The 27135-nt window shown below is 43.6% G+C and overlaps 1 protein-coding gene across 2 annotated transcripts in view; it reads left to right on the top strand.

Annotated features, from left to right (window-relative positions):
• Nucleotides 1–27135, top strand: part of DPYSL5 (dihydropyrimidinase like 5) — a 330106-nt gene that overhangs the window by 217659 nt on the left and 85312 nt on the right. For both annotated transcript variants that reach the window (XM_085613221.1, XM_085613222.1), the window contains exons 4-5: nt 19528–19707; nt 24763–24831. In XM_085613221.1, coding sequence (XP_085469347.1) covers nt 19528–19707; nt 24763–24831 — 249 coding nt within the window. The remainder of the gene's footprint in view (nt 1–19527; nt 19708–24762; nt 24832–27135) is intronic.

Raw genomic sequence — 27135 nt, forward strand, 5'->3', positions numbered from 1 at the left:
TCCTCGACCTAGTAATTGCAAAAACAGACTCTACCCGGTTGGAATCGATCCTCCCTTGCGACTGGTCTGACCATCACATAATTACTTTCCACATCAAGAAGGAAGTCAAGCCACTCTCTGTCCAACCGACGAGAACGAAAATTTGGAAGAGGAACCTAGAAAACATTACCCCTGCCTCTCTCACAACCGCTAGTCACACACTCACACCCCCACTGGATGGTCTAAAACAGGGGTCTCCAACCTTTTCTGCAGTGAGAGCTACTTCTGATCCGTGAAAATCATTGCGAGCTACTAAAGGCCAAGCAACTTGTACATTATTCCCAAAGTCCCTCCATGCCTAGCTTCATTGACGAGGAATAAACAGACACCTATTTAGTGTTTGCAATGCACAATATGAAACAAGAGAGCCTGTTATTAGTCCTGGCTTTCCTCTTCAACAAACTGCGTACTCCTGACCTCTGCCATAACCAGCTAAGAAACTACAATCATAAGAAATCATACTAAAACTAGAAATTTCATACTAAAAACCATAACCTGTACATCTGTCTCTCACACCTTTTCATCCACCTCACTACTACGTTCCATAACTCGGTAATAGAACCTCAGTGATCATCACGCACAACATGGAACACTTCCCACATAGACTCAAAAAATAAAGACAACACCTTTCCGACCAGAAACCCTACCTAGATTGGCTTGCACTGCAGGTTAGTAAGCATTATAAACAAACGCTGCAATACAATTATTTTATTATATCATACCTCCTTTTTCTACATCATCACATGACCAGACCTTGAAATGCCGGAGTTCAGGGTGCGCACTGAACTAATTCTCTCATAACAGACTTTAAATGTGTTCCATGTAATAATAACCGATTCCACATGTATTGTGCACATGACTTGCCACTTAGTTCAGTATTATAGCATTATCATCAGGGATGGTGGTAGTCAATGATTGGTTCATGTTCAAAAGTTATTAATTCTAAAAATGCCTCTCAATGTAAGTACTGTAAAATGCTGTTCATACGAAAGAAATATACGTTATGATTTTCAAAACATTCCATCATATTTTTATATGCCTTTTGTGCCACTGTTTGCATTGTTTTCAACTCTTTACTCACACAAGGAAGGGGCCTCAGACCGTTGCTTCCTTGGCCCATGCTCAACTCTCCTAATTAATTTATTGGCCTCGTTTAAAATGGAAACATATGGCCACTTCAAGGGTGAGGAACTGTTTTGAATGGGATACAGTAGAAGTGAATTGTGAAGCCTTGCACTTCATTTTAAATTACTCACATGATATCATGAAACTAAATGCGTTTTACACGTATTTTGTGTTTAAAAAAAAAGCACCTCTTGGAAGTTCTTCCTGGGCACAAACCGGAGCCAGTAACTTAATTTTACATTACATTTCTTAAATTATTTAATTAATATGTAATGAAAAGACTTGTAAAATGATGTTCTTGGTTCCGTTTTGTGGCCAGGAACAATGTGCAAGGTACACTATTTCAAAATAAAAGATGCCCGTGAAACGCTGCTTCAATTTAATGATTAAATTAAAGCATAGTTTCAGATTGATTTATTACTAGTTCGAACTACTGCTCATGTTTCAGATGCCTCGAATAACGGCATGGCCCGGCATCTATTTAAAAAAAATAAAGTTTGTCTTGACCACAAACCTGATGGCTGTCTGGTTCTGCTTCAGGTGGCTGGTACTGCATCTCCTGTATCGCAGCATGGAGACCTAATTATGCATTCTTTGGACTGGAAGAGGAGAGTGTGTGTGTCTTCAGGCCAGAGGTCTGAGCCGCATTTCTCAGCAGTAGCGAACGACCTTATGTTAATGTCTGCACCAGATACAAGGACTGGACGTCTTCAGGTAGCTAGAAATCACGAGAGCTGTCACGGATCTTAACCTTGCACGCTAGGTTTAGAGGGGTCAAACAGCGTTTTGTCGAGCAAATCCTCCCTGTCTGAAGTGATCGTTGCCAGAGATGGAAAGATTACTTGGAGGAGGGAGCATCCGCGCTGTGGGTAACAGTGCAATATTTCACCAAATGCCCCCCCCCCCCTGACCCCCTCTCACTACTCTTTTTACGGTGCCAAGGCGATGTCGTTTCCACAGCAAAAATAAAGTAGTGTAAAACAAATGTCATCTCATTGATTGCTTAAACCTACGTGTTCTAAATAAATGTGCACTAAAGGCACAGGTGTACTCCATGCTGGCAGGATAGATCGCTGCGTTAAGAGTTTGCTGTTTATAGTAAATCAGTTTTGTATATGGCATTTCATACCGCCTGCTGCCATCTGTAAGTGCTGTAAACAGTAGTAGATATTACTATTATTACCCATTGCATTGGTACTCAATCTACTGAGCTCAGACGGCTAGATGGCTGAGTGGGCCTGGCCGGCATTTGAACCTGCAGCCCAGCGCGCGTTTCAGCTCAGTGAGCCATGCACCTGCTCATCTGCATCTGTGTGCTACAAGCAGCTCACTGGTTGGAAGCCTGGCGTGCCCGACGACGCCTCTTTTTCCTCCAGAAGTCGGTAAAGAGACTAACAGTGAGTTGAGCCGCAGTAGCACTTTTTATTTACTCTGCGGTAGCAAGTACTATATAAATGGAGAGTTATTAATAAGCGTTAGTTAAGACCGGAAGACTGTTATTATTTAGAAGGCATGTGTACCTCTGGAGTTTGCGTGGTGCTGGCCTCATCAGTGTTAGGACCTTTCCATTTGGCTAATTCTGACGCGGGCTGCCGCTCCGGCCGCAAAATGCACAGGATCATGGCAGGAAGGCATGCAGCAAAAGGCAGGCAGCAAAAGGCGTGCATAGTGGTTCTCCGTGGGCAGCCAACACTGCCCATGCGCTGGCTGACGTCAACAGTTTCACCCCGCCCTAGATGAGCTCAAATTTCAATTGGTTCCCACCGCGGCAGAGAAAGAACTGCAAAAGGCCTAAAAAATAAACAAAATGACAACAATAGGCTACTAAAGTGGGAGTCAGGCCGCGAGCTACTGGCAGGGCATCTGCGAGCTACCGGTAGCTCGCGATCGACCGGTTGGAGACGCCTGGTCTAAAAGATGTACATATTCTAACCAATCACTACTTTCACTCTATGAACCAGGTACTAGACAACTTAGCCCCCCTACAACTGAAAAGAGCCACCGCAAAAGGATCAAACCCCTGGTATGATGGCAGGCTAAATGAAGACAGAAGATCTCTAAGAACAGTTGAAAGACAATGGAGAGCTGCTCCATCTGCTGCCCACCTCAAATTGCTAAGAAGTAAGAGAAATTCCTATTATAGAAAGATTAGACGATCGAAAGCTGGCTTCATTCGTCAACAATTAGACCAAGCCAAGAATCGTCCCAAAAGACTATTCGAAATAATCAAACCTCAATCTAAGGGTGTCTCCCACTCTCCCCAAGCTAATCCCGAAACACTTCCCAATTGTGAGGATCTTGCATCCCTTTTCACAACAAAGACTGAAAACTTAAAGACAGTCCTACTTAACGATCTATTATCACATACTGACCCACAAATGAGTGGCTCATCGACCACACCTAGTATCCCGAGAATCTGCTCTACAAAGCTCGAACTCAAGAACAATGCCTCCTGGACCGACTTCAGCTTTTACAATGAAGAAACTATTTTTAAAATGATCACAGCACTGAATCCTTCCAATCACTTCACAGACCCTCTCCCAGCAACCCATTTAAAAACCTTCACTCCACTGCTATTGCCCCTATGGACTAGGATTATAAACACTTCTCTTTTACAAGGAATCATCCCAGACATCCTCAAAGTTGGTCAGATATCCCCATCCTAAAAAAACCATTGGCGGACCCATCTGACCTGAATAACTATCGCCCAATTTCCAACATCTCGACCCTCGCCAAACTGCTAGAAAAATGTGTCAACATGCAGCTTATTAATCACATAGATCACTTCAATCTGCTCGATCAATTCCATTCAGGCTTTCGATCAGGGCACAGCACAGAATCAGCCATGACCCACATAATTGATGACACACTTCAAATTCTGGATCAAAACAAGGGATGCCTGCTAGTCCTGCTTGAATTATCCTCAGCCTTCGTCACAGTCAAACATGACAATCTTCTAGACCTCCTGAAACACAGGATGGGACTATCTGGTACTGTGTTAAACTGGTTCACGTCCCTCCTCCAAAACAGAACACAAAGATTCAAGATTAACCAATCGCTATCCAACCCCTACCCGGTCACTCTGGGAGTACCCCAGGGTTCATCCCTCTCCCCGACACTCTTCAATATGTTTATGGAACCTCTCACTGAGCTACTCAATTCATCTAACATCCAATATCACATGTATGCCGACGACACTCAACTCTACATTAAGGTCCACTCACTTGAAGACATCAAGTCCCTTAATACAACTCTCCATAAAACACAGATCTGGCTGGCAGAGAATCATCTAAAACGAAACACCCTAAAAACTGAATTTCTCCTAATCGCTCCTCCCAAACAAATAACCCCCATCCGTGAATGGATGAAGCACATTACAGCACTCGATGGTCAACCTATCATCATTGATTCAGCTAAATCACTAGGAATAACCTTGGACAATAAGTTAAATATGCAGAAGCACATCAGCGATGCAACCAAAGGAGCTAATTTCCACCTTGAGAAAACTGAAACCCTTCATCCGGCCAGTGACTTTAAACAGGCAGTTCAATCTCTGGTAATTCCCAAAGTGGATTATGGAAGTATTGCTCTTTGCGGCCTACCCAGATCAACAACCGCTCCTTTAAGAGCCTCAATAAATACAGCCGCTAGACTCATCACAGGCTCCAAAAGAAACTGCCACATCTCCCCTGACCTTCGTGCCCTCAACTGGCTTCCTTTTGAGGCCAGAATTCATTTGAAAATCGCCTGTATGACACATAAGGCCTTACATCACAAAACACCGAGATACCTAGTGAAGAAATTGGTACTATCGGGTGGTAACAGATCCATTAGGAGCTGAAACAATCTTCTACTTAAACCACAACGGTTCTCCAAGAAGAAAACATACTACCGCTCCTTCTCAGGAATGGCTCCCAGGATTTGGAATGCCTTGCCCCAAGAAATGAGACTTAATCCATCCGCAGCTTTTTTCAAAAAAGAAGTGAAATCTATTCTTCTGGCCAAATTCACTTGACTCATTGATATTCCCCTGTAAATACGTGCTATTCGTGTATGTTCACCTTTACCGTATTCACCTAATTCACGATACGTATACGTTTTTATGTTGATATTTCTGCACTGTAAAGCGCTATGATACCTGCAAGGGTCTTGTTCGCGCTATATAAAACTGTCTAAATAAATAAATAAATAAAAGGATGCGCCGATTCAGGGTCGCAGGACTAACCTGATGTCAGCTCTGCCCATGAGAGAGTCCTGTGGTGAAGGCGATTCTGTCACTTGTCAAGTGGTGGGCGTGACCTTCTTCTGACTAACATGCGGGAGCAATAGAAAGAGGACAATCACACCCAGCTGCTATTAAACAGCGCTAAATTTCAGTCCACCTCTCAGGCAATTGTAGACCTACACTGGCTTCTTGTAAAAAACACAGTCACCTTTAAGGCTCTTTGTGTGGTTCATAAAGCTTTGCATGACTCAGGATCTGAATATTGAAAGTCAAGGTTCTGCTGGGACGTCCCCAGCAGAACACTACGCTCTGCCTTTATCAAGCACACAAGTGTCCTAAGGTTCGAAAAAGCTCTCTGGGGTGGGAAGAGCTTTTTACTGACTACTGAAAAATCATGGAAAAAGTTAGCCATGCACTTTAAAACTCAGTCCCACTGAATCCTCTTTAGGAAAGGGCTAAAAACCTGGCTTTTGCCAAATTAACTTGTCTTGTACCTTTTCTGGTTCAGACAGATTGCTAGCTCCAAGACGCCCTTGGGTATTCGCAGTCTTTATAAAACTAAACTTTAACATACACAGGCTAATGTACATTCTTTGTGAATACATTGAAGTTAGGGGTGATTCTTAACAACTTACCTAAAGCCCTGTCACTCCCTCAGCTTTTAACGTGCCCTAAGGCTGCTCCATAGATTATCCCTCCCCCTTCCTGTTTCCTGTGGAAGAAGATGCCCTTTGAATCAATTGTTCAGACACCTGAACTGCACAAGTGTCAGCCCTCGTGATTTGGCACTGCTTTCCCTCCAGTGCACTGGTTTTCCCACCTGTGACTCAATAAGCAAGTTTTTTCCACAAGAGAGAGTGAGAGAAAAGCAGCACAGTTGCAATCTCCCAAATTCTATATCGTCACTAAAGGCAACTGCTGTCTACTGTTTTCCCTTGTGGGTATACAGTTTAAAAAAAAAATCATATTAGGTGATCCTTGGGCAGTTAGTATGTCCTATAGCCACTTAGTATGGTGGGATATCCAAAGATATTGGAGAAGACGCCTCACTCACTAATAGTGACATGCTTCATCATAGGCGTCTTTGCACACCCAGGTAAGATGGTACTACCTGGGCGGACTCAACCAAAGATGTTCTGGGAGTTCTTATATAAAATAACAACTGGTCAAGCAGGGAACCAGATAGGTGATATATTAAAAATACCTACAGGTATACCCAAATGCTATACTTTATTCCTTAGGGTACCCGTGATATATTTTAAAATCGTGAAGTAAGGTTTTTTTTAATGCAATTTTTTCAAATATACTCTCTCTATATTGCCAACATGTTTTGGCCCTCGGTACTAGCCCTACCAGGTCTGGGGCCTTCGTCAGGGCTGCGATATCTACTCTTTTAAAGTCCCTGCCTTGTGTTAAGCAATTATTCCATGCACAACATTAATGAGGCCTATTGCACTCACCTAAATTTCTGAAATTATCCAGTAGGTTTTCTACAAGGTAAAAGAGAAACGAACATATACAGACATTTTAGTCAATATCATTGATACTCTAATGTCAATATGATACACCTGTTGTCGTTCACATTTACAAAATATACATCCACCAAGACTAGGTGATTTTTTACACTCAGTGTGTTAAGACACTAAAAATCGTCACCCGTGCTACTACCTCAATGTTTATCATTTCCTATCTGATTTCCATCAATACGCTATATGTGAATAAAAACCCAAGCAGTGTGGGTCATAGTGATCTTTCACATTACCAACAGATCTGTGTAATACCTACTGAACTCGCAGGCGTGTATGTTTATCTTATCTCGAGCACGCTTGGTGGTACACACATTCGTGGTCTGGATAGAGCCCACTCCCATACTGATGGTATCTCTCTTGTGTCATGCAAAAAGAGATGGTGCTTTCTTTATACTGCTTATTCCTGCTCTCACCTACTGTATGGTGCTATTGGGCACCATGCGGGTCTTGTGTGTCACGGTGTCGTCTTGTAGTCACACACTAGAAAAGGGGATCAAGAGGCGAGACGTGGATCCTTCTTAATTTGAAAGCTTAGTTAGATTGTCTTTCTTTGATTTGTTCTATTTTATTATGGTTACACTACAGGTTCTCACTGTGAGTCCCCAACTGTAAATGTAAATGTAAATTTGATACTTGTATAGCGCACTACTCACCCGCAAGGGTCTCAAGGCACTTGTACGAATACCGCTGTGGAACCCATCCTGGCTTTCCCTGTGAGGCGTCCACTCCTGGGTACCCCCAAGGTGGAGGCCAGGCATCCTTAGCATTGTGGGGGCCGTTGTGGAGATTAAGCAAGCTATTGCCCAGAGTTGCAGAGTGGGACTCCATGATTGGAATGGCACCGAGGCGAGAATTATCAGGTCCGTGGAATTTTTTGAGCCCAAGACCCGCCGAGGCAGGGAATTGAACCCTGGTCCCGGGCTAGACCTCTGCATCAGGGTCTGCCGCTCTAATCATTGAGCCACACTTCTCCACAACAACTGGAACCCTCACTCATCTATATCAATTGAATGAATCGTTTTCTCTATTATTATGTACATCGTTTGTGCCGGTTTTACTGCATATTAAAAGTTTTCTGAAAATTCCCTATCTTCTCACATCTAGTTCCGTGACATCCATTCCATTCTGTACTCAGGATATACTTTTAAATGTTGTATACAGGCTACTACAATCTGTGAACGTCTAGATGGCCAAGTGTAGCTTCTATCCCATCATCGTATATTTTACAGGTTGTTACCCCTGTGACATTCCTCACAAGAGACTGGCTCCTCTCTTTCTGAGTTTCTGCAGGGAGATGGATGACCTTTCTCTCTCCTGTAGTTTTAAGTGCGTAGCACCTTAGTTGTTTTGTCTGTAATGCGATGTAATGTATTTCGCTGTATGCAGAGTTTTCAAAACTCCGTTCGTGTTACATTATGGGGATCCCGACTTCATGAACCATGCAATTTCCTGCAGTTACATGGTATATTTAAAAAAAAATGCTATCTGATGATTGTATCAGACTGATGTTGCGTGTTCCCTTTTACTATTTTTATCCCAAACCGCATTTTTTATCACTCTGAAAATATTAACACAGTGCGTGTCTTACTATGCCGATATTATGATTTTATAACTGTTGTTACCCCACTCCTATGTCACAGAGTCACACAAGGAGTTATTAACATAGTCTAAAAGTATCTATATCGCACTCCTTTTATCCTTCACCCGGATTTCACTTACTTCGTCAAAGATCGACCACCGTGTTAGTACCTAGTTTTAGCATAGCTATTTAATCTCGCGGTATGCAGTTTCATGAACAGATTCCTTGAAATACAATCTTCAATTTTAACAATTCGTGATTGAAACCATTAGTGGTACGGTGTAATGGGGTCACAGGGTTATAAATCTCCAATGCATTTCGGGGCTTTTAGTAGGTACACAACAAAGCTTTGTGGTGTACCTACTAAGATGCCCTTGTGGACTCACTTATGTGGGTAAAACAGAACGCAAAATGAAAACTCGCATAACCGAACACAAAAGCAACATAAGATTAAATAATCCCAAATCGGTCATCGCAACACATTTCAATAAACTTAAACATAACATCAGTCAGCTCCGGTTCTTAATTTTGGAACAAGTTCAACAGCAAGAAGGATGAGACAACAGGAAATTCCTTCTACAAAGAGAACTATTTTGGATTCGTTACATCCAAAAGGTCTGAATGACCGTGTGGAATTTAATTGTTACCTCTAATTAAGTATATTGTCTTTGCAGTTACCTTATATCGTACCCCTGTGCTATCATGTATACCATGAGAAATGCATTGACATGTAGTCTCATTTAGTAAGTATTATGTTTACTATTATGTCCAAAACAAATTATGGAATCCATGCAACAAATGTTTTTTTTTTTTTTGCAGGTCTTATTCACACCAGTAATATGTATTTGTGTAGAGTATTAACTCCAGACGACACCCATTTGAAGGTTTATTACAATATTGGCTCCGCTGTACGGTGATTTACTCATAGTGAAAAACCCAGCACTCACTTTAGGGTCTTTCTTTTGTGTTTATGATTTGGGCTCACGAACGCTATTTTATGCACTTCCGGGTTGGCTAGTCTTCACTTCCGAAGACCGAACATGGTACGCGGGATAGAGATTGCCGTTTGGCGTGCAGAATCAGGTATGATTGCTTAGACTATCCTCATTTTTTTTGTTTAGGCTTTTTGTAGCCGCAGTTCAGCTTTGAAACACTGGCACGCTTTAACCACTACTGTGAAGGATCTTTGCACAACACGCTCGGGTTCACCTTTTATACCAACTTTCCCCTGCTGATGAAAGTCGAGCCGTTCTGACTACTTTAAGAATTGCACCTCAGTTATTCACGAACGTCTGATTATTTGGCACCACATTTTTTACGTTGGGTCTTCCGCGTTTTATTTTGGACACTTGAGCACGCGCATGTAATCGGATAAGTTAGCACAAACCACTGGTTCATTTTACTTTAGCGCAAAAAATTGAGTGAAGTCCACCTTTATGACACAGCAGCCGCAAATTCTGGTATTTACGCATTTCACACAACAAGCAAAATCTGATGCGATAGCAATATATATATAATATGCACAAGTTCACTTACTGCATGTCTAACACACTACAGTCTTTTTTTTACTTTTGAGTTGACGCATTCCAGCTCTGACGATATTAAGAGCCCGCATTTCTGAAGAAGGGCAAGCCCCGAAATGCATTGGGGATTTATAACCCTGTGACCCCATTACAGCGTACCACTAATGGTTTCAATCACGAATTGTTAAAATTGAAGATTGTATTTCAAGGAATCTGTTCATGAAACTGCATACCGCGAGATTAAATAGCTATGCTTGAACCTTTAAATTTGACTACGTTTATTGAAGGAAATGAAGGTGGAGTGGAGTGCTATATGGGATATACCTTCCAGTGGTGAAGGATCATTTTTTCATTTATATTGACATCTCTTTGATCAGGAGACAGGATCCCACAGCACCCGAAGAGTTTTAAAGGACATCAGTCTAATTACTAGGATTAACAAGGAGTGCGACCGATATCACAATTTTACAGTACCTAGTTTTACACACCGCCCGCCGTCGAGGATCCATAATGGCGCCGCTGCGTTTTAAATACTTTCTTGTATTTTTGTGCGCTCGTACGTTACAGAGAACGTCATTCAGTCATTGGTTCCCGTCTCCCTTCGGTCACACGCACGTTTCTGGTGCTTCCAGGGCTCATAGGCTATTGGGAAGTGTAGTAATCACCTATATGCACCTCAATAAGCAAGCCCTTCCTCCCCCAGGGCTTCTGAAGAAGCTCTCTGCAGCTGCACTGAGAAAGGTGTGGAGCACTTTGAGGACTCCAGGCTAATGTGACCCTCAAGGGCAAGACACTGCTGACAATGCCGGAGCTGAGCTGGTCCAGCTGCTGGACCCTATGAGGTAGAGGAGGCTGTGGGCCCTTGGGAGGGAAGGCCTGAACCTGACCTCGTGGACAAGTGTAGAGACTCTGATGCCAGAGGTCTGCAGTGAGCACCTGCCTGACGCGGAACGCCAAAGACCATAAGGTTGTCTGTCCGGCCTCTTGGTGCAAAAGAGGGACAAGAAGCTAACCTTCAAGAGTGAGGTCTGGTGGGCCATAGAGGACAGATCCTCCCTGGGGAGCCAGCAGTGCTGCTCCTCAAATGCTCTGTCTGCTCGTACACCCATCGCTTGCAATCTGGCAACATGTCTCAGTGATGTGCACGCGCAGGACCAGACGACGCAGGGTCGCCACGTGAGCCCTACACCATCATCTCCCCTAGGAAGAATAACCAGGGGACGAGCATCCCCTTTTCATCAGAGCCTACTGGGTGCTGTCTATAGTGTGCGTGCAGTTGTGCAGCCTTCCGGGACGATTCATTTAATGTCTCTTAAAAGAAGCAGTGATATTGTGTTTATAAGGTTCTGTGGTCACCACTGATGGGTCCCTGTCAGTCTCATTAGCCACCTTTCCAGTGGCTGCAGGCTGACTCCTAGGTAACCCTGGTCCTAAAATGTTAGCTGTAACTGACCCCCTTTGAGATACAACCCCCTAAACATTGGTGGACAATAGCTGAACCAAAACCCAGATGCCTATGGTGATCCGTGACAAACTGGGCCATCTTCATTCTTATTGGTGGTGTTTGCGTGCTCACAGTCATCGGACACTGCAGCATTGACCCTTGCTTCTGGGCTTCCTAGCTTGATTTAGCTAGAAAAGCTACATTTCCTCCATGGAAGCCTGCTCTCTAAACAGTGGTGGCTGGTATGTGAAAAATATGAGGCGCGATGGCGCACAACTGACCATAAATATGGGAGCATGCCCAGTGCTGCACTTCTCTGCTGACGATCCCGATCCTTGTGTCCACGAGCAGGAAAGGGAAAGACTTCCTTCCTGCTCAGTGGAACACGAATCCAACCAATCCTGGAGCTGCACTCGTGTTGTTTTCAGCATGAGAGCAGCTCCAAGATTGGTTGGAGCAGGCTAACCCAGTGATCATTTTGAGGCTAGAGGCCCGTGTCAGCAATCACCAGGCTGTTTCACAGCCCTTGGATTGCTGGGGCTATGTTTATGTTTTGTAATGGGCATGGCTACCGAAGGCTTCCCCGCACTGGTGAGTACTGTGCTGAGAGTAGGGCCTCTGGTAGATTAACGGGGAAACAGCCATGTCCTAAGTTTCTTCCTGAAGGAAAGTTCATTTTCCAGTCCTCTGAGACTGGGTGGAAGATCCTCCCATCTCATCTTTTTTACCCTGGTTGTACTAAGGAAATGAAGATGCGAGGATCTCAGGTGTCTAGTTGGAACATAAGTGGTTACCAACTCTGTTAGCTTTACTGGGCCCTTGTTATTTATGGCCCTGTGAGCAATACAGAGGGATTTAAACGTAATCCTTGACATCCAGCGGCATAGTTTATCCAAGCAGGGTGCCAAATGTTTAGTTCCTGGATTGCGGCCTTCTGTAAGAGAAACAACCAGCTGGGTGCCATCCGCATAGGAGACCACTGACAGGTTAAAGTCATGCACTAAGGTGGCAAGCTGGCGCACATATATATTGAACAACGTGGGACTGAGAGACGGTCCCTGAGGGACGCCACAAATCGTTTTAAAGCTGTCAGAGGGGCAGTCTTTGTCCATGACTTGGTAGGATCTGTTTTCCAGATACGAGGTGAACCAATCTAAGGCTTTTCCCTGAATTCCCACCTCACAAAGTCTATCTCTTAGGATTTTGTGATCCATTTTGTCGAATGCCGCACTTAAATCCAGTAGTAAGATGGGTAGTCTACAGTGCGCATGTCGGATAGGACGGCTGTAGACAGCCAGTCAATCTGTCATGCGCACTGTAGGCCAGTGCAGTCATCCTGCATTTGCAGGATTCAGCCCCGCCCCCACCCTCATGCTGTACACAGCGCAAGCAGTGGTAAATTAAATTACATTACCATGCATTTTATTTTTTTGTGTTTGCCTGCTGTGATCGCAGCAGGGAAGACAAGACGATGCTCCTCCTGTGTTTAGAATGAGCTGCTCCTGCCTCTAAGGAACCTGATTGTCACAGTGTACCTGAGACCAAGGGGTAGTGACACTCTGTGGTACCCGTGCTTTGCAACAAAGGATGTGAGTTCAGCATACCCTAGCGCAGCCCCTGCACCCAGGAAACTGTAGAGGGAACATTGCCTGCAGTCAGCCTTTCCTGTGGTTAAAACTTCCAGTTACCCCATCCGTAGTGTCCACTTGTGCAAGTGCTGGAATAATGTGTGGTTTTGTGTCTCTGCCCCATTTACTGCACAATATTTGCTTGTGTCGCACTGTACCCGAGTTCCTAAGACAATTGCCTCTAAGAGACGACTTGACTGCTCAACCTCGCTACCCCGGGAGAGTCAAAACTGAAACAGGAGCCTTTGCAACTCTGAGCAGTGCAGGAACAGCCAAGACCCCGGAGCAACAGGGATAAACCACAGAGCTGCCCAGGGCCGGCTGGCTGTGGCTTCTCCTGCAGAAGAGATCTGACAACCCATCATGCGGTGCATGTGGCGCTCGTCTTCAAGGGTCAATGTTTGAATGAATGATGGTCTCCTCTCCAGCAGCATGCCACACTCCCTCCGTGTCCAAAGATACAGATTCAGCAGCTCAACTGCTGATTTAAGGAAGTACCTGGCATCATTGAATGACAAACACAGCTCTTTATGGCGGTGTCTAAGCAGCATTCCTAGCAGCTCATGCTTTGTATATCACAGCCTGGATTGTGGTGCACACCGGATGCTGACGTTATAGTTATAACACAAGAGCTTCACTACTCAGGCTCCTCCCCTCTGTCAGAACAAATCGGACATTATCAACATTTTTCAGAGATCAAGAAAAACAATGTGTTACATTTTACAGTTAGTTGTCAACAATTTTAGGGTCAGAACCTCCATTCAAGAGCCTGTTGTCCTCAATATGTACCTGTGACAAGAACATACCTCAGTTTTAAGAAGCATTGGCAAGGGCCAATAAGCTTGTCATTGACAGACAGCCATTTAGCTTTGTCAGTGCTTGTTTTATTTTGTCACAGTTTTTGTAAAACTTTATTCTTGAGGAACTGCCAGGCTCTCGCCAACTTTAAAAAAAATAAACATTTACTAAAGCAATAATATTTTTTTTGCCTCACAATGCACACTTTGCCATAGTAGTCCCTGGAACTTAAGGAAACTGTGCGCGGGTGTGCTCCTTGTGAAAGAGCCACATGCCATCACTCACAGTGAAGTTAGCCAGTAGCTGAACTGGGTTGAACCATTGTCCCATGCCTTAGTAGGAGGAAGAAAAACATGAATGACATAATAAGAGAGCAATGAATGAAGAGGCCTTACTGAAACCCCCAATAAATAATCATTTTATACATTTGGAGCCTGATGTAGAAAGCCATTATGCGGTCACAAAGTCTGTGATTTGCAAGATAACAGTGTTTGCGATTGCAAAATGGCTTTTTTAAATCTACTAAACCCATGTTGTGATTCGATAACGTTACTGAATCACAAAATGGGTTTGGAAAGGTATAATAAATCGCCATTTGGAAGGAGCTTGTTTAGGACGTACCTTCCAAATAGTGGTTTGTTATGGTATGTATCAATGTCTTGCGATCGTAATCTGTTTGCAAAATAGTGAAAAGTTACAAACTACCAAATTGGGTTTGTAACATTTCCGCAAAAACAAAGGGGCCTCTTGTGTCCCCTTTGGGAATGTATAAAAAAAGACGTTTGTTTTCGGAGGAGCAGTGGACCAGAGGGCCGCTTCCAACTCTCATACTTAAAAAAAAATAATAAACGCTGGTATTTAAATACCGCCTCATTTCCTTTAAGGAAAATGCGCTGCATTAAAACAACAACAAAACAGCACGGTGACCTGCTGACCGCAGCAGGGCATCGTCCTTGTGAAGGCCTCCAATCATAGCACATTGAAATGTGCAACCTACTGTGTGAATATTCAAGCGGGAGCTCGGATTGCGACCCACAATGATTTGGGATTTGGTGAACTGACCCATTAGGGCCTAGGTTGGTTTGCAAAATTATTTTCCATTCGCAAAAGGTGGATGCGCAATTTGTGACCTCTGTTTGCAAATGGAAATTTCATACATCGGGCCACAATTTTAGGAAAATCAAAAGGAATAACAATAATACCAGAACCAAAAATTGGAATACAAATATTGATGTGCTGAAACAGGTTGTGGTAATTAAGATTATGTAAATGAACATCGAATGGGCACACTGCCACTGACATGTTTCCTACTCAGAGCTCTCAGGCACTTTGGAAACATTTCACTGAGACAGTAAAGATTGAATAAACTATACTATTGAACGGAAAGTAATAGCACCGAACCTGAATATTTTGTAAATGTATCAGTAAGTGGACCACCTATTGAGAACTGATGGGGAACAGCCATTACAACGCGTTTTTTACCACGCACAGCCATTACATCGCATGCGTTACAATGCATGCGATGTTACAACGCAATGCCATTACAACGCAAGTCTTTACATCGACTTGCGCTAGATGGCGTGCTAACATTACAAATAGTGTAGTTTACTATCCCAACACCTTCCCTACTGTTAAGTGGACTGGAGTTGGAATAGTAAATTACACTTTTCTAATGTTAGCACGCCATCTAGCGCAAGTCGATGTAAAGACTTGCGTTGTAATGGCATAGCGTTGTAACATCGCATGCGTTGTAACGCATGCGATGTAACAGCACGCGTTGTACTGACACGCGTTGTAATGTCATACATCCGAACTGATGAGGGATATAGTACTTATTTTAAGAAGTTACAATAGCCAGCAGGTTTTCAAAGCTGTGCTGCTGTTCTCATCTGTGCTGATCAGTAAAAGGGTTACTGGAGCAAGAGAGGAGGGAGTGGAAGGAGGTGTGTTACAGACACTCGCTTCACTCAGGTAATACAACACTTAACCCCGGGATACGAGTTTAGGTGCTATTCATCGCTCCTGTTTAATGATGATACCACAAGGTACGTTATTTATCGTTATTACCAGTTATTGGGAAATAACATGCAGATTTAGTTTTTAAGCTTTTAAAGAAACACGGGGATTGACTCAGTTTAGGAACCTAGAGGCTGGAATCAGTACTAATTGGAAATAATAGAATACCTCTAGGACCATAGATTATCAACGTTCTTTCCAACAGAAGGGGGAAACTTTTCCCTACTGGACAGTTCCACTAGTGAACTAATTTCCTTATACTCATTTTAATACGTGGGTCAACATGCTAATCATCAATTATTCTTCTTTTTAAATAATCAATATATACTCAAAACATCCATTTATACATAGTTTTTACTCAATGATTGATTCAATTATTTACATTTTTCATCTTTTTCAATATACATATGTCAAATATGGTACATATTTGTATTTAAATCCTTTTACATATTAGTATGCCAATACAAAACAGAGTGCAAAGATTATATACAGTGCATAGAACAAAGAGCTTTATTTCACTTTGACAAATTAGCAGAAAAAATCAACAAGGCCTACTGCGTGTTACTAGTGTAACGGGATGTTGCCTACTTATCCTCGTTACTGTATATATATATATATATATATATATATATATATATATATATATATATATATATAACCTACTGGCGGTCGCCAGTAGGTAGTTATAGTTAGGACCCTGTTTCCATAGGAAATCCGCAACATTCTATTTGGAATAACTTTGGCGCCGGTCGACGAATCCTCGCGAAATTTTCAAAATAGGTGGGGCGCTACGCTCCGCTCCTACCCTGAAAGTCTCGGGGGGATACGTCAAGCGGGGGCTGAGAAAAAAGGGGGGTCTCAAAACGCATTTTTCCCATGCATTTTTCCATAGGACCTTTAGACACAGCTACAGCCCGAACGGCCGAACAGAGTTACTTGAAATTTGGCAGAGAGGTAGTCCTCAGGTCAAGGAAGTGACTTTTGTAGGTCTGGTGTAAATCTGTTCAGTAGATCCTGAGAAAATAGCATTTAAATCAATATATATATCTGAGCCAGCTTACCGTGCGCTAACCGTGCGCTTACGGTAAGCTTACCGTACGCGTACGGTGACGTGCGCGAGCGCGATTCTGATTGGCTGTTAGATCTTAGTAAACATTCGAATCGGTCGAAACCAGGAAGCGGCGGCCGCCATTTTCTCTCTCGCACTCTGAGGGGGGGAGGAAAAACAAAGGCAAAAAACATGTAAAGGGGCTGTTTAGACAGCTCCTAACCACATAGCCTTGATGAAGGTGTCCCCAAAGAACCCTCAAGGTCAAAAAGTCAATTTAATTTTTTTTTTTAAAATAGCCGATTACGCTTACCGTACACGTACGGTAAAAATTATTTTAAAAAAAAAAAATAGCCAAATAGTGCTCGAAGTGCACCATTAGTGCATGGCATATGTTTTAAATGAAAATTTAAAAGATTATCCACACTCTCCCCACCCCGTGTGCAAATGGTGCCCGAAGGGCACCATTTGTGCATTGCATATGTTAATAATGAAAATTTAAAATATTACCTTTCACAACGAAGCGCATAATATGTCCTCCATGTGCGCACGGTGCGCAAAGCGTATCGTGCGTACATGGCCCATCCAGCGAAACGTCGGCACGGCACTAACTGCGTAAAGTGGGCGCGCGGTGCGCGAAGCGCACCGTGCGCGCACGGAACGAACTGCGTTAAGTGGGCGCACACGCCACGAATGGCGTAAAGTAACTTAGCATTTAAAAAAACGTACAAATTCACTGAAAAAACCATAGGTTTCACACACGTTATAGTTAGGAATTAGCATTTAAAAAACCTTGCAAATTCACTGAAAAAACCATAGGTTTCACACATGTTATAGTTAGCTGGACATTTTACTGATAAAAAACCAATGAAATTCCCCCGTTATAGTTAGTGCAGGCAACTATAACTCACGCAACCGCAATCCTCTGCTGATGACATATGTGTCTTTATGAAAAAAAAATATTTGTAATATATGTATAGCTAAAATTTAATGGAAGAAGACATGGGCAAATAAGTGTCTAAATACAGTATTAGCATCAGCAGAGGATTGCGGTCGCGTGAGTTATAGTTGCCTGCACTAACTATAACGGGGGAATTTCATTGGTTTTATATCAGTAAAATGTCCAGCTAACTATAACATGTGTGAAACCTATGGTTTTTTCAGTGAATTTGCAAGGTTTTTTAAATGCTAATTCCTAACTATAACGTGTGTGAAACCTATGGTTTTTTCAGTGAATATATATATATATATATATATGGTCCATAGTGGTGAGATATAGGTCAGAGAATGCTTGAAAGAATCTTAGTGGTGATTTAACCACTATTAGTTGGTTCACCCAGTCAATTTTTTAACATTTTCTTTCTTTTTTAGTTCAAGCAGTACTCTTGACCTTGTGCGATGTGGTGATTAAGTGAAAGGTGTGCCGACACGTTTCGACCTTCGTATTTGGACCTAAATATTAAAATGAAGGTCTTCCTCAGGGCTGGTGTGTTTTCATTTTGTAGGACACTGGGAAAAGAAAAAGGGGAGTGAGGGAATAATTAGATTTGTGTCTCTAAAGTATGGTACTTAGTGTCTACAACAGCCATACTACTTATTCATTACCTGTTGCCGTCTTAGATTCTTCAGTCATAAATGCTTTAAGCTTTTTCCTAAATTGGATGGTAATATCTCTGTTGGAAACATAAAATGATGGCAGGTTCAAATGGCTATACTACTGGTTTTACCTAGCATTGAAACTAATTTCACAGTTTTTGGCTCGTACCTGCTTGCGTGTTACAAGGTGTTTCTAGGATGATCATTTGTCAACACTTCAGTGCTACTGTTGCTTGTGTTTCTTCTGTGTAAACGGTAAAAGGATCGTTTGTCAGTTTTGGGACCATTATCGAGTGCATAAATCAAATGTTATTCATGCCTTCTAGCATGCAAATGCCCAATTTCTTTTATTTCCTTGATTTTGTTTTTAATGCACCAAAATCCGCATGGTACAGTACAAACCGTACACATTTCCACTGTTATAGTTCGAAAGGTGTGACCTGCTGAAATTTAACAAAGGTTGAGGTATTCAACACATCCGATATTCATTGCATGCGTAAATTCCTTTTAACTCATAATTCTGACCCATGCGTATGCACAGATTTACACACGGATTGGAATATAACGAGCCACTCATAATCAGCCCCTTGGCAGAATGACCAAGATAGCCTTAATACCTACCTTTTGTGACCAGAGGAACATCGCATGTAATGGTATTTATATAGCGCAAAACTATCTATGATGCAATGCTGTACATTTGTTGGGGGGAAATGGAGACGATAACGAGTGGGAATAATAAAAATACAATTTGTGAATTATATGTCACATTTTTAGGCTCAGGGAGATTAAGTGATTTGCCCAGAATTACAGAATGTGGTGTCAAGCTCCGAGGTGAGAATTAGAACCTGGGTCCCCTGGTTCGAAAGTCAGCAGCTCTAGCCACTGGGCCACATCTCCTCCTCCTTGCCCTACAACTGACCGTCCGTCTAAGATGATAAGCCTGGTGTGACTGATCCCCTGTTTTCTTCTCTTTCCAGGTGAAGGCGGAGATGGAGACCCTGGTGAGGGAGAAGGGGGTGAACTCCTTCCAGATGTTCATGACCTACAAGGACCAGTACATGCTGCGGGACAGCGAGCTCTACCAGGTCTTCAGCCACTGCAAAGACCTGGGCGCCGTGGCGCGGGTGCACGCAGAGAACGGGGAGCTGGTGGCCGAGGTAAGTCCCTTTCACTCTATTGGTAATCGCAGTAAGTACGGGCAAGAACTGGGGGGGGTCCACTGACGCTGCCTGTGTGTGGGAGCAGGAAGTGCTTATCCTTTTGATTCTGTCAGTAGTAGGTAAAAGCAGAAGTGCTCGATCCATTTAGTCTGCGAGTAAAAGAAAGCAGGAAGTGCTTGTTCCAATGATATTGGTAGGAAGGGAAAGCAGGAAGTGCTTGTTTCAATGATATTGGCAGGAAGAGAAAGCAGGAAGTGCTTGTTTCAATGATATTGGCAGGAAGAGAAAGCAGGAAGTGATTGTTTCAATGATATTGGTAGGAAGGGAAAGCAGGAAGTGCTTGTTTCAATGATATTGGCAGGAAGGGAAAGCAGAAAGTGCTTGTTTCAATGATATTGGTAGGAAGGGAAAGCAGGAAGTGCTTGTTTCAATGATATTGTCAGGAAGGAAAAGCAGGAAGTGCTTGTTTCATTAACGTTTGCAGGAGGGCAAAGCAGGAAGTACTTATTTTAATAATATTTCCAGGAAGGGAAAGCAGTAAGGGCGTGTTCCAATAATGTTGGCAGGAAGGGAAAACAGGAAGTGCTTTTCCCCCCGATTCCACTAGTAAGTAAAAGCAGGAAGTGTTTGTCCTTTGGATTCTGTCAAGTAATAGTTAAAAGGTGAAATCTGGAAGTCCTTGTTTCATTAATATTGCCATAAAGGGAAAGTGGGAAGTACTCATCCTTTTGAGTGTCAGCAATAGTTAAAAGTAGGAACTACTTGTGTAAGGAAAATCAGAAAGTGCTCTAGATACTAAACATGCCTGTAAGTGAAATCAGGAAGTGCTTGTTTAAAAAATATTGTCAGGAAGGGAAAGCAGGAAGTGCTTGATCCATAAAATCTGTCAGTAAAGGACGCAGATTTATTCCATTGAATCTGCCATTGAGGGGAAAGTGCTTATCCCCTTGTTTGTGCTAGCAAGTGCTTATTTCTTCCATTGTGTCAGTAAGTAAACGCAGGAGCCGCTTGTTAAATTAACTTTACCAGGAAGGAGTTGACGTCGAAGTGCTTGTTTCCCTTATTGTCTTAGTATGTGAAAGGGCTAAATGCCCGTTCAGGTGATTCTGCCAGGAAATGAGAGTATAAAGTACTACGGGGCTTATTTACAAGCCCCTTGCGCTGCCGGTAGGTCACTTTTACCCATATTAAAAGTGACGCACCAGCCACATTTCTTATTTCTCTCAGTGAGTGAAAGAAGGAAATGGGTATAGTGCGTGTCAATTCATTCTGCTAGTTATGAAAGGTTGAAAGTATTAAGTGCTGGTCTTTTGACTGTTCTTCTCACTGAAATGATCATGTGCGACTTCCACTGATTTTATCTCCAAGTGAGACAGAAAGTGCTTGCCTCATGGAAGAAATGCTTGTTCGTCGATTTTACCAGTAATCCAAAGCATGCAGTGCTTCCATTTATTGTTTTAGTGACGAGAGTTGTATTTGTTGCTGTTGCGCGCCACCTAGTGGATGACTAAGAGAGATTATTCCTATTGTGTTGAATTGAGTAATAATATAAAATCAAAGATGGTAGAAAAGGGGAACAGGATGAATCAAATCAGGTATAAAAGAAATCTGTGGGCAAAGCATGGAATCCGCCTAGAGGGTCAGACTCCAGCGATCCGAGCTTGATGTTCATCTCTGCTGTGATTAGTAGAATGCACGAAGTAGAGGAATGGCGAGGTAGAGTTTGCGGTGCACGAAATTCGCATAAATTGGGTTTGCGCAATAACCATCATTGAGTGCAATATTTTGTGCAAAATGCGTACTTGTGTCAATTGTTTATGGGAGGGTTTGACTATCAGTAAAATAATATTGTTAAAAACACAAGTGCGGTAAATTGTTACTGCGAATGGCGTGTAATTATGTAAAGTGGCATAATGGCTTAGTTATTGAAATTACACGTAATAAGCGTAATACGAAATCCCCGAAAATGCGCAAATTACACAAGTGTAATTAGAATTTTGCCCGGGCCTATTATGTGCAGGAAGAGCAGCAGTTTGGTTCGGGCTCAGAGGCGAACGCGTGTCCTCGTGACGGGGATGGCTTACGCCAGAGTCGTAATGTGACGGGTTCAAGCAGTTGGCGCAAGCGTAGGCGTGCGGAAGCGGCGTATCATCCCAGTGACACGTCGTTTCATGAGCACAGCCCATGTGTAAGGCGTCAGTAAGGCACGACTCTCAGCAGGCATTACAGCGTGCCGGAGTGACCCTCATTTCAGCCCTGACTGTCACCTGCAACTAGTTACTACTCTTACTGCAGCTGTTATTAGTAGTGTTAGCATTATTACCCCCTCAGTGTTAGTAGTTACTACCTGTTTAATTATGTGCTATTATTCGTATAATCAGATTCATTTCTAATACATTGATTATCTATCATTCTTTTTTGGGTTATTAATATTAACATTTGTTTTAGTTTCTCATTATCATAAACAGCAATATATCATTATTATTCCTATGTGAGACGGAGGCGGGAAGAAATGTACCCCCCTGAAGTTGTAATTAACCTGACACTTGCGTCCCATGAAGATGTCCGCCACTCCCTCCAGCGGGCAGTGGGCCGACCTCAGCTCTCCTTATTTATTTATAAAGTTTTGTATAGCACGAACAAGACCCAGGTGGGTATCAGAGCGCTTCACAATTTGGATGGGTAGGATATAATGGTGGGAAAGGACCATCGTTGCTTATAAATGCAAACACAAACAGATTCCCAGAGGGTATCAGAGTACATCACATTTAGAGTAAGACATATCCGTACTGGGAGAAGAACATACATTACTTATAAGTGCATAGCAGAAGACGCTGGGATTAACAGGTGTACACCAATCTAGTAAACCATCAGAGGGCGGTGAATAAGTGGAGGCATGGCCGTTTAAGACAAGAACGGATTCATTAGCATTATTTTTACTTCTTTTTTTAAAGAAGCAGTGGAAGAGATTCGGTGGACTTCCGGTGGTAGAGAGTTCCAGATCTTCGGGGCAGAGCCTGAGAAAGCTCTGTGATTCGTTCCCTTTTTGTGGAAAATCTGTGGTTTCCGGAGCAATGAAATTGCACTTTGTGACAGTCTACACCCTCCAGATAATTCTAGTCTTTGAGCCAGATAAAAGGGGGTCTTAAAATGGAGAGCTTTGTGAGTCAAGCAAGCAATCTTCAGCTGTATTCTTGCTTCGTAAGGCAGCCAGTTTAGGGATTTTAGGACTTGTGATATGTGAGCGTTTCTTTTTGTACCAGTAATCAATCTGGCTGCGGCATTCAAGGAGGCCCTTAGTGGGGCCAATGTATATTTGGGAATGCCACTGAGCGTAGCGCTACCGTAGTCTAGCCTAGGTAGTACACGCGCTTGAATCACCTGCTTGAAGTCATCTTGTGGGAGGAATGGTTTGAGATTCCTTAGTATACTCATCTGGTGTTTAGCACCCTTGCATACATTGCTAATATGATTCTGCATGTTCAGGTGCATTTCAAGGGTGATTCCGAGGGATTTAGCTGATTCAATAATGTGGGGGGAGCAGTTGAAGGCTGTGAGGTGTTTCTTCCAGAGGTCGGTCTTGGGGGTGTAATTAGAAGGCGAAATGAGAAGGTATTCCATTTTGGAGGTGTTGAGCAAGAGGTGGTTTTAAGTTAGCCAGTTTTGAGTATTCATCAGGGTAGCGTTGAGTGAAGTGAAGTCCTCAGGGGAGGTGATTTTCAGATAGAGTTGAGTGTCATTCGCATACATATGAAAAAGAATGTTTGCGGAATTTAGTGCATTTGCTAACGATTCCAAGAATAAATTGAAGAGTATGGGTGATAAGGCAGATCCTTGTGGAACCCCAATGAATACTGTGGAGGGTTGAGGTAAGGAATGATTCACCTTTGCTCTTTGGATCCTGTTGTGGAGAAAGGAAGTAAACCAGTGCAATACCAGCCATGAAAGGCCCATCCTGTGTTCTAGAATGGATAAGAGGTTGTCGTGATTAACAGTGTCAAACGCAGAAGAAAGATCAAGGAGGATCAGGAGGCAGGATTTGTTTTGGTCCAGCATTTTTAAAATGTCATCCAAAATGTGAGTGAGAGCAGATTCTTGGGTGGGTTCTGGTTTCCATCTTTGTTACTGCCTCCTTGGGCTGACCCCAGCTCTCCTTGGGTGGGTTCTGGTTCCCATCCTTGTTCCTAAATGCTTGGACCAACCCCAGCTCTCCTGGGGTGGGTTCTGGTTCCTGTCCTTGTTCCTACATCCTTGGGCCAACCCCAGCTCTCCTTGGGTGGGTTCTGGTTCCCATCCTTGTTTTTGTAATACTGGAGCGACCACAGCTCTCCTTGGGTGGGTTCTGGTTCCCATCCTTGTTCCTGCATCCTTGGGCCGACCCCAGCTCTCCTTGGGTGGGTTCTGGTTCCCATCCTTGTTCCTGCATCCTTAGGCCGACCCCTTCTCTCCTTGGGTGGGTTCTGGTTCCCGTCCTTGTTCCTACATCCTTGGGCTGACCCCAGCTCTCCTTGGGTGGGTTCTGGTTCCCGTCCTTGTTCCTATATCCTTGGGCTGACCCCAGCTCTCCTTGGGTGGGTTCTGGTTCCCATCCTTGTTTTTGTAATACTGGAGCGACCCCAGCTCTCCTTGGGTGGGTTCTGGTTCCCATCCTTGTTCCTGCATCCTTGGGCCGACCATAGCTCTCCTTGGGTGGGTTCTGGTTCCCGTCCTTGTTCCTACATCCTTGGGCCGACCCCAGCTTTCCTTGGGTGGGTTCTGGTTCCTATCCTTGTTTTTGCATCCCTGGACCGACCCCAGCTCTCCTTGGGTGGGTTCTGGTTCCCATCCTTGTTCCTGCATCCTTGGGCCGACCCCTTCTCTCCTTGGGTGGATTCTGGTTCCCGTCCTTGTTCCTACATCCTTGGACTGACCCCAGCTCTCCTTGGGTGGGTACTGGTTCTCGTCCTTGTTCCTACATCCTTGGGCCGACCCAGCTCTCCTTGGGTGGGTTCTGGTTCCCATCCTTGTTCCTGCATCCTTGGACTGACCTGTGCTTTCTTCTTGCCTTCCCAGGGAGCTAAGGAGGTGCTGGATCTGGGCATCACAGGCCCAGAGGGGATAGAGATCAGCCGCCCGGAGGAGGTAAGGTCTTAAGGTTCCTTGCCCACAGTCTTTCTTCTGAGCCCTGCTCCCCTTTTGTGCTGAGGGGTTTGATGTCCCATCTGTCTCCCTCTCACCGCACCCCACAAGTCATGTATTCCTTCCCCATGGCTCAGTGTGCCTCGTTGTGAGTAAGGACTCACTGACTTTTACACCCACACCACGCACCCCGATGATCACCTTTTTATGGGGCAGGGCGCAGGGAAATCCTCTTGAAATGAGCTACAAACTATGAAACCAGACAAGAGAGCATCGACCACCTCCTATGAACCAGGCCAGCGTGTCAACACACAACACTACCTTCTGATTGGCTTGCCGCAGGTTTAAAATCCACCAGGGAGGTCTACTGCGACATGGCTACACACATAGGAACTGGTGGTAAAGGTTAAGCATAGGAGCTGCTCTTTCTTCACGTGCAGTGGTAATGTTGCCGTGTCGACGTGCTTTGGATGCGACTACCTGAAACTTAGGGGAGCTGGCTACCCAAAGCCTTGAAGCCTCCTCCTTGTGGTTGGGGTGAGGCACCTTGGAAGAAGGACGGGGTAGTCATTGTCCTCTCGGATCCAGCTTCCAGCACCAGAAACAAAGTCCTTGGTAGGGCACTCGACTGTGACACTGATTCTGCTGACCCCCATCTATCAAAAATCAGCTAGTGGTGCCAGCCATGCTGATTACCTTCCCTGAAACATCTGTTAGTGAGTGGTTAAGTGGAATATTGTGTGTCGTTGGACCGTGCATTTGGCAGCGTCACACCTATATAGCGTTTTTAACTTTGTGACTAGATGCCACAATTTTAAATGATGGTTGAGTGTTGTGGAAGTTTGGGGACACAGTTTCTGTTAGCTTATGTTTAGAAATACAGTCCGACACAACCAAGGCAGCATAGGAGTTGAGTCCTCAGGAAGTGGGATAGACTTTGAAATATTGCAGAGGTTATGTCATAGTATGTCACAGATATATGGTAACTTCAACCAACAGCGTGAAAAATGAATCTTCTGCGGAATTAAAGGTTCCAGTAGTCCCATCAAATGGGGCAGATTCTACACACTTCTGGAGCGTGAACAGTGTTTCCTGGGTCCAGGAGAAGGTAAAACTGACTTCCACTGTGGAGAGGGCAGCTGTCTGATTCTGAATTTAAGGTCCATTTTCAAGATGGAGGCATCTGTGTTCAACTGGCCAGGATTTCAACTTTGGCCCTCTGTATTCTGGGATCTGATCTTAGCCTCCCTCTCTTAACCATATTTGTAATTCTGCAATAGTCATTTCTGCTCCCAATGCTTCATGCCGGTATATTTCCAATAACGGAAGTTTTCTTACACAGATTATCTCAAAAGTCCAAGCAGACGATCAGTTTGCAGTGTTGGCCACAAAAGTCTCCCTAATTGTTTAGTCTGTCAGTGTGGCTGTCGCCGAGGTTGAGACCTCTAGTTTAGTCGTGAACCTTGATGAGATGGTTCATTGTGGTTCATGGGGCACGAGACAAAAATAGATGTGTTAGATGAACACATACAGCACGCCCCACATGCACTGGATTCAATATCTAAGGGTCTGATTTAGATCTTGGCGGACGGGTTACCCCGCCACGACGATGATGGATATCCCGTCCGCCGAAATATAAATCCCACAGGATATAATGGGATTAATAATTCGGTGGATGAGATATCCATCACCGTTGTGACGGAGTAACCCATCTGCCGAGATCTAAATCAGGCCCTTAGTCTAACAATGTGTATTTATGTTAAAACAGTCTCCGCAGTACGGGCGGGAAAGAGTGGATTTCAATGGGGTCTGAGAGCCATGGTTGGCGAGGTCCCCTGTATCCACACATGCAGCACGTGCTGAAGAGTACTCCAGTGCATGATTGTCCATCTAGTATATCTACCCAGATCTTAATAAAAAATTCTTAGCACGCAGAAGTTATATCATTTCAGTGTTGACAGTGTGATCCAACAAAACAAAATTATTTATATATATAATGATAAGAAGCTTGAGTCTTTAGTTTTTCTTTGGTCCAAACATTTATTCTCACGAACTGTGATTCGGTTGAAAGCCAGATGCCAACACGTGTTTCGTCGCCTTCAAGTATTAAACTTGCGACTTTTTCAAGGCTGGAAAGGCTTAAATCTGTGTCTATTATCGTGTGGTGTTAATTCCGAGTACTCGAGATTCCGGCGGGAGAAGGACACCATGTCTGTTGATACACGGACCTGTTCACCACTAATATCGTGCTGAATGACTGACTACTGAAATCATCTACTTACAAAGAATTTTTCACCCGTGCCGGAG

Source organism: Triturus cristatus, chromosome 6 (assembly GCF_964204655.1).
Source record: "Triturus cristatus chromosome 6, aTriCri1.1, whole genome shotgun sequence".
Lineage (NCBI taxonomy): Eukaryota > Metazoa > Chordata > Amphibia > Caudata > Salamandridae > Triturus > Triturus cristatus.